The sequence below is a fragment of the Chiloscyllium plagiosum genome, chromosome 16 (genome assembly GCF_004010195.1).
Source record: "Chiloscyllium plagiosum isolate BGI_BamShark_2017 chromosome 16, ASM401019v2, whole genome shotgun sequence".
Taxonomy (NCBI): Eukaryota; Metazoa; Chordata; class Chondrichthyes; order Orectolobiformes; family Hemiscylliidae; genus Chiloscyllium; species Chiloscyllium plagiosum.
In genome coordinates, this window is record NC_057725.1 from 52,023,700 (window position 1) to 52,038,498 (window position 14,799).

A 14,799-nucleotide genomic window follows, 5' to 3' on the forward strand; every position below is an offset into this window, starting at 1 on the left:
TATGCTACTCTCTCCCCACCCCCACCCCCCCCTAGCTTATCTCTCCACGCTTCAGGCTCTCTGCCTTTATTCCTGATGAAGGGCTTTTGCCCGAAACCTCGATTTTGCTGAAGCTCCTTGATGCTGCCTGAATTGCTGTGCTCTTCCAGCACCATTGATCCAGAATTGGGTAAAGATGTTTGTTTAAACAGCCAGTGCAGGCATGATGGACTGAATGGACTTCTTCCATGCTGTGTCGATTCAGTGATTCTGTGACTGTCTTAACACCAAGGATTATAGAAGGAATTGCTGCATTTCTAAAAACGCAAGGTACTGATTGTAAGTCAAGTTTACACTGCTTCTTTGTTCAGACAGTGAGGGCGAACAATTATTTGTAGATGGGCCAGCTCTAGGGGATGCACACAAAGGGAGATTCAACTGGCAACAAGTAATCAATTAGCTTGTGGAGTTGTGACCAGTTGTGGATGACAAAGGCATAAGTCTGACAACAGCAATCTGATTGATAACTGAACAGCTTATGGATGTGAAGGATACTGGCAGGAGCCTTTGACCTACAGAAGGGGAGGCAGTATGTCTTTCTCTCTAGTATAATACCTCATGCCTAAAGAAAGCCAGTTTATTTCTAGTTAATGTATCAATTATCTGTGCCTCCTGTGAAGGACCTAGAGAAGATAGATTGAAGAACTGCAACTCCTGGCAAGCAAAAGAATCTCTCAGCCAATACAGTGGACGGGGCCATTGGTCTGCTTCTCAAGATTTTCCTTTCACACATAACACCAATTTTCTTTTGTCTGATTGTGTCTGTCTATATGTGTGGCTAGTGGTGTTTTAACTGTTACAATTATATGTCAATAATTCATTGTTGTTTATCTGTAGTTAGAAACTTCTTATTTTTATAAATTGTAGTTCTTGTTAAGAACAGAAACATGGAATGTAAATTGTGGACTTTGACAGGTAAGTTGTGGACTTTGCGAGCTTCCAAAAAAATTTAACTTATCATTTCAAGAATGCTACCCCAGTGAGGCATGACAAGATTTGGGCACTCTTACTGGAATTAACTTTAAAATTGAGACAATGATGGTGTAGCATTAGTAAATAACACTGGCAAGGAGAACACCATATTCTGTACTGCATTTAAGAATGGCCCTGGAAACAGCAAAGGATTTCCTGCAGGTGGCAGAGTTGTCCTCAGCTATCATAAGTGAACTTTCAAAGCCCAAGCTGATGGAATTAGTACGAACTGAAGGTAGCACTGCCTGGCAGAGATATTGGAAGTGTAAGTATGACATTTGGAGTTAGTTAAATACAAGTGAGACCTGCCACTCTGGGTAGTGACACATCAGTAACAGGTAGTGTTGGATTATGGTTAAAGCAGCTTGAGCATGAAGAGAAAATGAAGGAATTAGTTCTCAATGGCAAAAAAAAGACATAAAGTCATACAGCACAGAACAAAGAAAGAGAGAGGGAGATGACAATGTAAATGAAAAATGAAAAATGTAAAGGGAAAGAGAAGAGTAGCAATATAAGCTTTAAATGATCCAGTTGAAACGGGGGAACTTAGAGGCCAATGCAGATTCTAGTGGGGAGAATCTGAGTCCGAATTTGAAATCCAGTAAAACGATTGCAGAGGCCATACCAAAGTTTGGGAAAAGAATGTTGGAGTTAAGAAACTAGCAAGACAAATGAACTGGGCGAATGAAGACTGGGCACTGCTCATGCAGCATCCTTAATGGTTGAGCTTGGAGAAAAGAGCTCAGATAGAATGAGAGATTCATTATGTGCTGGAAAATCACTTGATTCAACCAAGCCAAAGCAGTTGGAGTTCACCTGAGTAGCAATTACTTCCTAAACTGGACTCATCAATTCAATGTTGTATGGACTACAGAATTATAAATGCAGTCATGCAAACAGATTCATTCCCAATTCTGTGATTGTAAAACCATATTAATAGGGTTGGAGGTGCCTTATTCCTTTCTATAAGTGATCTATTGGCAAGTGCCATAAACATCAAGGGCTAAAGAAATATTTGCTTTTGTCACATCCAATGGGTTTTACCAATGTCTAATGGGTTTTACTGGAAATTTGTATATCAATTCAGTATTTTAACTGCACCTTTGAAAAGGTACCAGCCATAGTAGTATGGTCAGCAGAATACAGAATTCTAATAGATGAACCAGTGTTGGCCGCCCTGATTTTTCCAGACCTTTCAAAATGGCAATTTATGCTTGTGACCCTTAGGTGTAGGTGCAGTCTTGTTACATAATGATAAGTTGGCTTTGAAGAAACCAGTGGAGTACTGTTGTAATATACTAAACCAGTATTAGAAAAAGTATTCTATCGTAGTAAAGGTGGCTTTAGGATTAGTATTGTTTCTTTGGTATTTGAAGTCTATGAAACCAAGAAAATTCTAACAGGACTAAGCAGTATGGATGTTGGAAGGATGCTCCCAATGATGGGGGAGTCCAGAACCAGTGGTCACTGTCGAGGAAATGGGGAAAATCATTTAGGACTGAGATAAGAAGAAATTTCTTCACCCAGAGAGTGGTGAGCCTGTGAAATGTGTTCCCCCAGAACGCAGTCAAGGCCAAAACATGGTATGATTTCAACTAGGGGTTGAATATAGCAAATGGGCTATAGGAATCAAAGAATGTGGGGGAAAAGTCAGGAACAAGCTAATGAGTTGATTGACCAGCGATGGTCATAATGGATGCACAGCAAGCTCAAACGGGTGAATAGTCTGCTTAGGCCCCTATTTTCTATGTTTCTATGACCAACACATGAACAGACAAACATTACACTCACCATACTCCACAAACATTCATTGAAAAGTACAAAGTTCAAAATGCGAGACTGTTTGCATGGCGTCATTTTGTTTCATTTAATGACCATTTAATGTAAAGATTATTCACATTGCTGGAAAAGATAATATAATTGCTTGTCTCAAGGGAAAACTGTTTGAATAAGTTAAAGGTTTAAGATGATAGTATAAGGAGGCAGGGGAAATTGAATGGTTAGGATTCTTATGTTTTGTTGTTTGTGTATCACATATCTTGTGATGCAACACATTTTTGAAATTTTTTGAAATTTTGAAATCTACATTTTCATCTTATAAATGGAGAAGATATTTATTGTTCACCGTTGGGTAAAATTTCGCTTGCTGAAAAAGCAGCTTATGAGAGAAGCTCTTGACACTCACCATTCTTTATTTGTGAATCTAGACAGAATTTGCAGATAGGCTAGTCTACTTATGGGATATCTTGGTTCTCTGCCAATGTGTGCACAAATATTTTCCAGTATACAGTAGTCTCCCCGGGGAATATGTTCCAGGCAGAGGTGGGTACTGCAGATGCTGGAGATTAGAATCAAGATTAGAGTGGTGCCGGAAAAGCACAGCAGGTCAGGCAGCATCCGAGGAGCAGTAAAATCGAAGTTTAGGGCAAAAGCCCTTCATCAGGAATTGTTTCAGGACCTACCACGGAAGCCCGAAACCGCAGAGAGATGTGAACCTATTTATTTAAATGGGAAATGTACCTTCCTGGCAGCCTCCTGGTCCCTGGCTCTGGATTGTTCACTTTTATATGTTGGGGCCACGGTAAACCGCGGGTAAGTGAAATTGCGGTAACCGGGGGTCACCCTGTATTCATTGAATAGTGATCAGAAGTGAGAATCTAGCTGACACTGGTTCCCTGCACACAGTAATTCCAAAGCACTCTAACTGCCCTAACTAGTTCAGTATGCATCAAGATCAAACATTGGACTTGCCGAATCTTGTCTGGTAAATACAATAGCCTTGCTCTGTGTAATTATCAGTACTGTATTCATAAATAAAACTTTGCATTTAGAGGAACATATTTTATTCCTGAGGTCACTGTTAGTTTTTATGCATTTAATATGTTGTTTGTAACCACCAAGGTTCCTCACAGCCAGCAATATATCGAAAGTGGCTTGTTGGAAGTGCAGACTCTGTATAAGCAGAAAATCAGCCGATTCAGTAGTCTTGTGAGCTTCTGCCTTCCTCAACAGCCAAGTTACTGATCCATTAAATATTAAAACCAGTGAGTTACCCTCTTCACTTGCCATAGGTCAGATCCCACTCCGAACTCTACTAATAATCAGAAAAACAATGTCTACAGATGCTTTTGGATTTTAAGCATTTTCAGTGCCAAAAGGCTCTCTGAAAGATTTTTGTTTTGGCATTCTTTCCTGACTTATGTTGCAAATATATGAATATGTAGGAAAGTTGTGAGGCATGGGGTAAGGAAAGAACAAATGTAGGGTCTGTGATAGAATGGGAGGTAGGAGAGATTAGGTAACAAAACAGATTATCATGTAAAAAATTGAGAGCAGTAGAAAGGATCTGAATTATTGAACTCAAAATTAGTCCAGAAGAATAAAGTGCTTAAACGACTGATGATGTGTTATCCCTCAAATTTCCATTAAAATTCACTTAAATAGTCTAGAAAGACAAGACAGAAAGGTCAGAGTGGCAGTAAGGAAGAGACTTAAAATTAATGAAAAAGAGCTCAAGGTCATGCTCATGGATTGAGCAGAGGTATCTTCCACATACATCTCTTTCAGTCTGTGTTTGACAACCCCACTATAGAGAAGACCAGATTACGAACAGATAATATCATAAACAAATTAAAGAGGAACAGGTAAATTGTTGTTTCACCTAGAAAGAGAGCTTGGGGTGCTGGGCAGTGGGAAGGGCGGAGGTGAAAAACCAGGTGTTTATTTCAGGAAGGTGGCATGGAACATGTACAGGGAGTTGGAAGGCTATTGCGGAATGATCCAGGATATTGCAGAGGGGATAGTCCCTTCAGATTGCTGAAAGAGGTAGTGGATGACATGTTCGATGAGAGAAATAGATCCAGCAGGTAGAATTTAATCCAGCCTGTCGTGACAGGAAGCATAGCCATCAAGCCCATTTAATTGCCAGACAGGCTGTAGATCAGTCTACCAACAAAGGGAAAGCCTCCCATGATTAATATAGGGAGGGAAGAAGAAGATGATATTAGGATGTCAATTACTCATTTATGAGCCAATTGATGCCAATTATCCATTTGGTAAATGCGGTAAATAAGGGAGTAAATGTGAATTAAATGGCTTTTTGTGCCCCCTGGAGGCCTCCTTTATGGGATAGGTCCTCGTAGCATTTCCTGCAGAAGCCATCACAACCAGTGGCACCATGAGAGCTACTGGTTCTGATTAGCTTGCAGGAATTGGGAAACCTGCTCCCAGTAATCCTAGGGAAGGACCAACACTGGCCAGTTAATTTCATCAAGCCACTCAGGAAAAAAGCAGCATGTGTATCTCCATTGATTTCTAACAGGTGGGAGAGATCCTCAATGCCCATATTAAATCTAGCCCAACATTCAGATTGGTTAACAATGTCCCTCCTTTTATCCTTAATTCTTCTGGGATTTTCCTATTCCTCAGTTCCTTTGTTCGCTAAGTGATAACTACTCTTTAAGTCATTGGAGTCTAACTTTCAGAATGGTTATACATTATTCTCACCTTTACTTATCCCCTTTCTAATTGATTTCAAACGTTCGGTGATCGTATTTCTCAGTCCTATCTTTGAAGCTCAATTTACCTTTTCATTACGTGCCATTTAGTGTTCAATTCATTCCCTTCTCTGTAAATGTGTGCTTTTAAATATGAGAAGAACAATGTAATTGTAATTTGATATGATATCCTCCTGAGTTAATATGTTCGAAATGCTGATTTCCTATTATGAAGTTCCTATTAGCAAAATAATACACGATAAGACGTGGCTTCACTTCATGCCAAAACTTTCAAGATTTTAAACATAGTATATGCATACTTTGCACTTTACCAAAAGGCTAAACTATAGCACCACCATCTCCATTCTTCAAGAAATCCAGGTTTGAATTCCTCCAATCCTATTGCAGCACTGAAAACGTTTTAATCAAAGTTGCAAACAACATCCTTTGGTTGGCAAAGGTGAACTCTACCTCTTCATCTATATCTAACTGAGTGCAGCCTTTGATGCATATTACATTACAATTTTGACCAATAATCCTTTACTGTCTGCCAACTGAGTGGATTTGTTCCCCCCTGGTTCCATTCTTACCTATCTAACTATTTCCAGAGTGTTACTTGCAACGGTTTCACTTGTTCCAACATCACTGATGTCATCCTAAGATTCTATGCTTGGTCCCTTCCAATTTCACCTATGTGTCATTCCTTAGCAACATCATCCAAAGTCCAGCATTAGTTTTCATATAACTTGACTACACCTAGCTCTACCAAAATACCACCTATCTTAATTCCTTCTTGTTGCCAAGTTATCTGATTTCTTATCTAATATCCAGTACTGACTCAGCATTAGTTTCCGCCAATTAAATATTGGAAGGACTGAAGTTCTTGGTTTAAGTCCCCATTTCAAATTCAGTTCCCTAGCTACCAACTCTATTACTTTCTTGGACAACTGTCTGCGACCAAAAACAGACTACAAATTGTTCTGCTATAATGCGCATTTCATTAATGCAAATTCGCTATAATACGATTGACAAATTAGGGACACTGTTTCTAAAACACAAACTTTTAAAGTGTGTGTTAGTTATAACATAATTCCAGCCACATTAGTTTAAATGCTATTACATGATTTTCTTATAACATGGGGTTGCATGAGAACTGAACTATCGTGTTATACCCCGAACTGAGCTTGAGTCACACATTTGTGCTCTTACAATTTCTATTTCTGCCTTAACAGCACCATCCATGTTCACCGTTGCTGAAACCCTTAATTTACAGCGTTGTTACCCTTCAACTCAATTACCTTAACATATTCCCAGATGGTCATGCACATTCCGCTGACTGTAAACTGAGTTCATCCACTACTCTCCTGTTCATACCCTAAATCACACTAAGTCCTGTTCAACTTTTGACCATTTGCTCACCGCCCTAAATTGGCTCCCAGTCAAGTAACACCTTGATTTGAAAATGTTATCCTTATTTTCAAATCTCTCCATTGCTTTGAACCCTCCTATTATTGTACTACACAGAAAAATGGAACATTGGATAGAGTGAAACATAGGAGCAGAATTTAGGCCATTCAAAGAACAAAGCAAGTTACAGGACAGGAACAGGCCCTTCAGCCCTCCAAGCCTGCGCTGATCCAGATCCTCTATCTAAACCTGTCATCTATTTACTAAGGATTTGTATCCTCTAATCCCTTCCCATTCATGTATCTGTCTAGATTCATCTTAAATGCTGCTATCGTGCCTGCCTCTACCACCTCCACTGCCAACGCATTTCAGGCACACACGACCCTCTACGTAAAGAACTTTCCGCGCATTTCTCCCTTAAACTTTTCTCCTCTCACCTTGAACTCATGACCCCTAGTGCTTGAGTCCCCCACTCTGGGAAGATGCTTCTTGCTATCCACCCTGTCTATACCTCTCGTGATTTTGTAGACCGCAATCAGTCCCCACTCAACCTCCATCTTTCTAATGAATATAATCCTAATCTACTCAACCTCACTTCATAGCTAGTGTCCTCCATATCAGGCAACATCCTGGTGAACCTCCTCTGCACCCTTTCCAAAGCATCCACATCCTTTTGTTAATGTGGTGACCAGAACTGTTCGCAGTATTCCAAATGTGGCCGAACCAAAGTGTTATACAACAGTAACATGACCTGCCAACTCTTGTACTCAATACCCTGTCTGATGAAGGAAAGCATGCCGTATGCCTTCTTGACACTCTATCAACCTGCATTGCCACCTTCAGGGTACAATGGATCTGAACACCCAAATTTCTTTGTACATCAATTTTCCCCAGGGCTTTTCCATTTACTGTATAGTTTGCTCTTGAATTGGATCTTCCACAATGCCTCACCTGACATTTGTCTGGATTGAACTCCATCTGCCATTTCTCTGCCCAATTATCCAATGCATGTAAATTCTGCTGCATTCTCTGACAGTCCTCTTCACTGTCTGCTACTCCACCAATCGTAGTATCATCTGCAAACTTGTTAATCAGGCCACCTATACCTTCCTCCAGATTATTTATGTACAGCACAAACAACAGTGGTCCCCACAGTGGTTCAGCCCATCAAATCTGCTGTGCCAATTAATCATGGCTGATAGGTTTCTCAACCCCATTCTCCTGCTTTTCCCCATAACCCTTGATCCCCTTGACAATCAAGAACCTATCTATGCTGAAAATGTGTTGCTGGAAAAGCGCAGCAGGTCAGGCAGCATCCAGGGAACAGGATGCTGCCTGACCTGCTGCGCTTTTCCAGCAACACATTTTCAGCTCTGATCTCCAGCATCTGCAGACCTCACTTTCTCCTCAAAGAACCTATCTATCTCAGACTTAAATATGTCTCAATATACCTGGCCTCCACAGCCTTCTGTGGCAGTGAATTCCATAAATTCACCACTCTCTACCTATTTCCCTTCTAAAAGGTCTTCTCTTTATTCTAAAGCTGTGCCCTTGGGTTCTAGTCTCTCCTACCAATGGAAACAACTTCCCAACATCCACTCTGTCCAGGCCATCAGTATTCTGTAAGTTTCAATTAGATTCCCACCATCCTGCTAAACCCTATTGAATATTGACCCAGAGTCCTCAGACGTTCCTCATATGTTAAGCCCTTCATTCCTGGTACAATTCTCATGAACCTGTATTCTGTAGCCTTAGACTATGACTTCTGGTTCTTGACTCTCTGGTGATCAGGAACATCTTACCTGCATCTATTCTGTCCAGTCCTGTTAGAATTTTATAGGTTTCTAGATGCCCTCCTCATTCTTCTACATTCCAGTGAATATAGTTATAAACGATCCAGTCTGCCTTCACACATCAGCCCTGCCATCCCAGGAATCAGTCTGCTAAATTTTGTTGCACTTCCTCAATAGCTAGAATATTCTTCCTCAGATAAGGAGATCAAAATTACACACAATTCACCAGTGTAGTTTCAACAAGGCTCTGAACAGTTATAACAAGACATGCCTGCTCCTGCATTCAATCCCTCTCACTATGAAAGCTGACATGCCATTTGCTTTCTGCGCACTTGCATGTTTACTTTCACTGCCTGGTGTACAAGAACAGCCAGTTCTCACTGCAACCTATCCTTTCCAAATCTATCACCATTCGAATAATAATTTACCTTCCTGTGTTTGTCACCAAAGTGGATAACATCACATATGTCCATAGTGCATGCATCTGTAATGCATTTGCCCAATCACTCAACTTGTCCATATCACATTGAAACATCTCTGCATTCTCCTGATAACTAATCCAACAAACTTTTTGTTATCTGAAAACTGGATCCCTCATTTAATTCATTATTATACATTGTGAATAGCTGGGTGGCACGGTGGCACAGTGGTTAGCACAAGTGCCAGATTCAATTCCCGCCTTAGGCAACTATCTGTGTGGAGTTTGCACATTCTCCCCGTGTCTGCGTGGGTTTCCTCCCACAGTCCAAAAATGTGCAGGTTAGGTGAATTGGCCATGCTAAATTGCCCGTAGGGTTAGGTGAAGGGGTAAATGTAGGGGAAGGGGTGGGTTCCTCTTCGGAGGGTCGGTGTGGACTTGTTTCCACACTGTAAGTAATCTAATTTAAACACTGATCTCTACAGCTACATGAACAACCCTCCAGTGCATAGGAACTATTCCAGAGTCTGTTGAAAGATGACCACCAATGTATCCCCTATCTCTACAGCCTCTTTTTTAAGTACACTGTACTTTAGATGTACATTATCAAACCCTGGGATTTATTGCCTTTAATCCCATCAATTTTCTCAACACCATTTCCCTGCTAATAATAATTTTATTCATTTACTCACCCTCACTAGACCTTGTGTTTCCCAATGTTCTTGGGATGTTACTGTGTGCTCCTTTGTGTAGACAGGACAGAAGTATGTACTTAATTGCCCTGATATCTCTTTGTTCCCAAATATAACTTTCCCTGTTTCTGACTGTGAGACCTATATTTATTTTCATTAAGTTTTTTCTACCGTCCAGCCCCACAACCCTCATAACTGCAGTCATCCAATTGCAACGTTTTAAAAATTAATTTATTGGCTACTGGCATCACAAGCTAGGCCATCATTTATTGCCCTGAACTGCACAGAGGGCAGCTAAGAATCAAATACATTGTTATGGATCTGGAGTCACATGTAGGCCAGACCAAGTAAGGAAGACAAATTTCCTTCTCTAAAGGACATGAGTGAACAGAATGGGTTTTTATGACAATCAACTGTGATTACAGGTACATGGTTGCCATTAGGTTAGCTCTTCTTCCAGATTTCATTGAATCCAAATTTCACTATCTATTGTGATGAGATTCACACCTATGTCCTCAGAACATTGGCCTGGACTTCTGAATTGCTAGTCAAGTAACATTATTACTATACTACCACCTCCACTATTTCTTGAATTTTCCTAATTTTAAACACTCTGCACTTAATAGCCATATGCCTTTACTTGCATGGGCCTTAAGCCAAAACACCCAGCATAAGTGTCAGCACCCAAAACAGGCTGGAGTTGAAATGTTGGGGTTGTGAGCTCTAAGGTAGCAATGGTCACCAAGGAACTTTGCCCTTCCCTGCTCTCCATCTGAGGGCTCTTCTCCAATTCCTGCTCCCATGCTGAGTCCTCACCCAGAGATCCCAATAAGTGACCAAATGGGATTATAGTGGGAAAATATTTGGGAGGAAATGGCCTTAGCTTTAGAATTTTTCTACTTGTGTGTCTCCCTCTCTCTGCCTCACTTTCCTCTCTTAATACCTCATTTCACCTATCTCATTATGTAAGTTATGTCAATCATTTAATGACGTGAAAAGCACTGTGCAAGTTATTTTTATAGTCTAACCACAAAACAACCACAGCAAAACCTGAGAAGAGAAAATTATAAAGTGAGCAAAGGACATTCAGTTGATTGCATTCATTCTTTCTGCATACAACATGCAATCTCTTTTCTAGACTCTACCTAAATAGTCTGATTAGATTAGATTAGATTACTTACAGTGTGGAAACAGGCCCTTCGGCCCAACAAGTCCACACCGCCCCGCCGAAGCGCAACCCACCCATACCCCTACATTTACCCCTTATTCCCTAATTCCCAAACAATAGTCCAGAAATGTATCAAGTCCCACATTTCTAATAATCAACTTTATCTAAGTAATTGGCACTGTAAATACCAACTCCCTCCCTGCAGCATTGGGGCATCTGGGCAGAACTTGCAGCAAAGGCTAGTGGATCAGATACCTTATGTGCATCGTTCAAAATTTTCTTTTGCAAATAAAACAAAGAATCAAGCAGTCTGTGAAGAGCCACTGACACATTCCTACTCAGCAAATCCAGCACCACTGGATAAAAGCAAATTACTGCGGATGCTGGAATCTGAAACCAAAAGAGAAAATGCTGGAAAATCTCAGCAGGACTGGCAGCATCTGTAAGGAGAGAAAAGAGCTGACATTTCAAGTCTGACTGACCCTTTGTCAAAGCTTGAGCTTTGACAAAGGGTCAGTCAGATTCGAAACGTCAGTTCTTTTCTCTCCTTACAGATGCTGCCAGACCTGCTGAAATTTTCCAGCATTTTCTCTTTTGGTTTTAAATCCACCACCACATTGAACTTGAAACTTTGTCCGTGTTTCCCTTGAAGTATCCACCTCATCCCTTCTTCACGTAATCCTATTCATTTGCTGAATATTTATTAAGACACATGAGTAATTTTCATTGGGACTCTTTCACATATCTATCTTTGTGCAAATTGAAATCATTCTAAACTGCAGTCTTGCTTGAAACTCATTGAACTTTTTTCCTCAGATCGTGTGTTCACAATCTGTATCAGTGAGTTTATAGTCAATTGCATCATACAAATCCAGCATTCACCAACCTGAATATTCCATGTTCCCAATGAAAACAATGATCGAATTTGCACCATATTCTCTGGCAGAGCTAAGAACTCCTCTTACCCAATCTTTGAAATACTGTGCTGAGGTTTATCTATAATGTAATAATGCAAATGGCTAAACTACCATGTCCTGGTATCGGAGATGGTGCCTGAGGCTGCATTGGACTTATTTTAGAAGAAAAATTGAGGCATAATTTTCTGGAAATATGAAATTAAATAGGTTGAGCACTTTCCTCCATCGCATGGTTCTCAGTGGTTAATAGTGCTGCCTCACAGTGCCAGGGACCCGGGTTCGATTCTAGCTCAGGTGACTGTGTGGAGTTTGCACATTCTCCCCGTGGAGGTGTGGGTTTCCTCCGGGTGCTCCAGTTTCCTCCCACAATCCAAAGGTCGACAGATTAGGTGAATTGGCTGTGCTAAATTGCCCATAATGTTCAGGGATGTGGAGGTTAGGTGCATCAGTCAGGGGTAAATGTAGAGTAATAGGGTAGCGGAATAGATCTGGGTGGGATACTCTTTGGAGGGTTGGTGTGGACTTGCTGGACTGAAGGACCTGTGGCCACACTGTAGGGATTCTGTGATTGACTCTATGTAACACCACCCATGGATAAAAGCAAATTATTAGAACAGCAAACAGGGGAGTAAATATCGAATTTTAGTTGCATGGTAAACGTTCTTCTCATTTTGCTATCCTTTTTGCTGTCCTCCGCCCAGCTGAATGAATTCAGACAGCGATTCCACAAAACGTGAGTGTGGAGGAGTTGGTAAGGAACCCCAGCCGATGGTCCCTTTTTTTTGGCGTTAATGGTGCAATATTAGATCAACTCCTTTAAGGACATATGCATCTCCTCACTAAATTACCCGATCAATATTCATAGGTAACTGAATCGAGAGTGTAGTGCTGGAAAAGCACATCAGGTCAGGCAGCACCCGAGGGGCAGAGAATCGACGTTTCGGGCATAAGCCCTTCATCAGGAATGAGGCCAAGAATGAGTCATTCCTGATGAAGGGCTTATACCCGAAACGTCGATCCTCCTGCTCCTTGGATGTTGCCTGACCTGCTGTCATGATTTGGAGCTGTGCTCTTTCAACATCACACTCTGACCTCCAGCATCTGCAGTCCTCACTTTCGCCTCAGAAGTAACTGAGTCTCCTTTTGCCAAAAGAAACCTGCTTTCCAGACTCCTGTTCCAGACACAACCCTGATCCATTCCGAACCCTTCCCAACAAATCAGTTGCTCAAAATAGGCCGTCTACACCTACAACCATGTGAACCATGTCCTTTTATGCCTGGCAACATCGAAACTAATTTTCGAACTTAATGGCAATTTAATTTTGCTAAGTGTCTTTATAACTAAAACTGAAACTAAGAAGTTGAATTTTCTCGCAAGAAAGTGAGTTGAACGTTCCTGCTTCTGCCTTATTTTTTAACTTTAAAACTTGTCCGTACTCGGGTGCCCTGCGTTAAAGAGTTCGTGGCCGCTGTTCTCCGACAAGAGATGTAAACAAAACATTTTAATTATCTGTTTTTACCTGTTCCATAGTCTCTGACTGTAATCTCGAACGACGAATGTTTTACCCAAAGTTACACATGTATCTAAATCCTGCCGATTTCCAGCCAGTTCTGTGTCATTAGTAACATGTAAGTGCCTCCCTCCATGTACAGTCAAAGTTCACCAGCGTCCCCCTTTTCGATGCATCTGTGTCATGCCCAAAACAATCAAATACGCCTCGAAACTTTTTTGGTGTGGTTAGGCAGCCCCACGATTACTGAGAAACGCCTAATCAGCATTCACGTTTCCCAACTACAACTTCCTCATTCCAGACCCGAGGCACAATAATATAAGCGTCTAATCGCAGTGTTATACCTCTTCTGCGCGCCGGGTGTTCACCAGAAAAGGATCACAAGCATTTACTTCCAACATGGCTGTGTGCCTGACAGGTCTAATTGTAAATCCGAAGTATGTGACAATTGCATTGAGGTACCTAAGAAGGTGACAAGTTGAATTTTATTTGTACTTACCATAATTTTTAAGCCAGTTCATTTTGGAATGAACTTTTAGAAATTTTATGAATAAAGTATATTCTCGCAAAAATATTAGGATGGTCAGAGAAATTCTGACTCCTGTGATCTGGGCCAGAACAGACTCCCTCATAATGTTATTAAGAAGATAGACCTAACTTTTTCTTATTGTAAAGGCAAGTAAGGGCATTTCATTCCGTACGCAATTCAATTTGAAGCAAAACACACTTTATTCATACATATAGTTAAAATACAACAACGGAAAGAGGAAATTGGAATAACAACTCTATTGGAAATCTTAACAAAATAATAGATTATTTTACTGCAAAGCAACAGTAGTATAGTAATATAGTAACATCCCATCAACAAACTCTTGGCAAAGTCAATAAAATAGATAGTCTCCACATGCAACTCTGCTACCCAGGGAGAAAGACACCAAGGGAAAACTCTGAAACAGGATAGCCAGAGAAATGTACTGCAGGTTCCAACCCTGCTGAGACTCCAGCAACAACAGCTACTGAAATGAAAAATCCTGTTTGTGTGGGAGTTTGACCCATCATTCAGGCTGCTTCGATTGACCCAACTTTTTTTTAAAATCTCTAAATCCCCAAGCTGTGTACTTCAAGGACTTTCAATAGACAGGTCAGCATCTCTGCCTTCAAACCTCTCTTCAAAATAAACCAGAACAAAATACACCTCTTAGCGCCATAGTATCGTCACATCCTGCTAAGAAGTTGGGTTCATTACAGATGCCAACTTGTGCACATGTATTGTCAATGAGTCCTCTGCTTTAATTCCAGTGAGTCCTCTGCTTTGGTTCCTATCTCTATTCTGACCTTCTCTTGCATTCTCCCACTATCCTATGATGAAGTCAAAATTATTTGCCA

The 14,799-nt window shown here is 40.8% G+C and overlaps 1 protein-coding gene across 2 annotated transcripts in view; it reads right to left on the reverse strand.

Annotated features, from left to right (window-relative positions):
- LOC122557905 (anoctamin-9-like) overlaps nucleotides 1–13,723 on the reverse strand; it is a 130,459-nt gene extending 116,736 nt beyond the window's left edge. For both annotated transcript variants that reach the window (XM_043706111.1, XM_043706110.1), the window contains exon 1: nucleotides 13,423–13,723. In XM_043706111.1, coding sequence (XP_043562046.1) covers nucleotides 13,423–13,431 — 9 coding nt within the window. In that variant the 5' untranslated portion in view covers nucleotides 13,432–13,723. The remainder of the gene's footprint in view (nucleotides 1–13,422) is intronic.
- Between the last annotated feature and the right edge of the window lie 1,076 nt (nucleotides 13,724–14,799).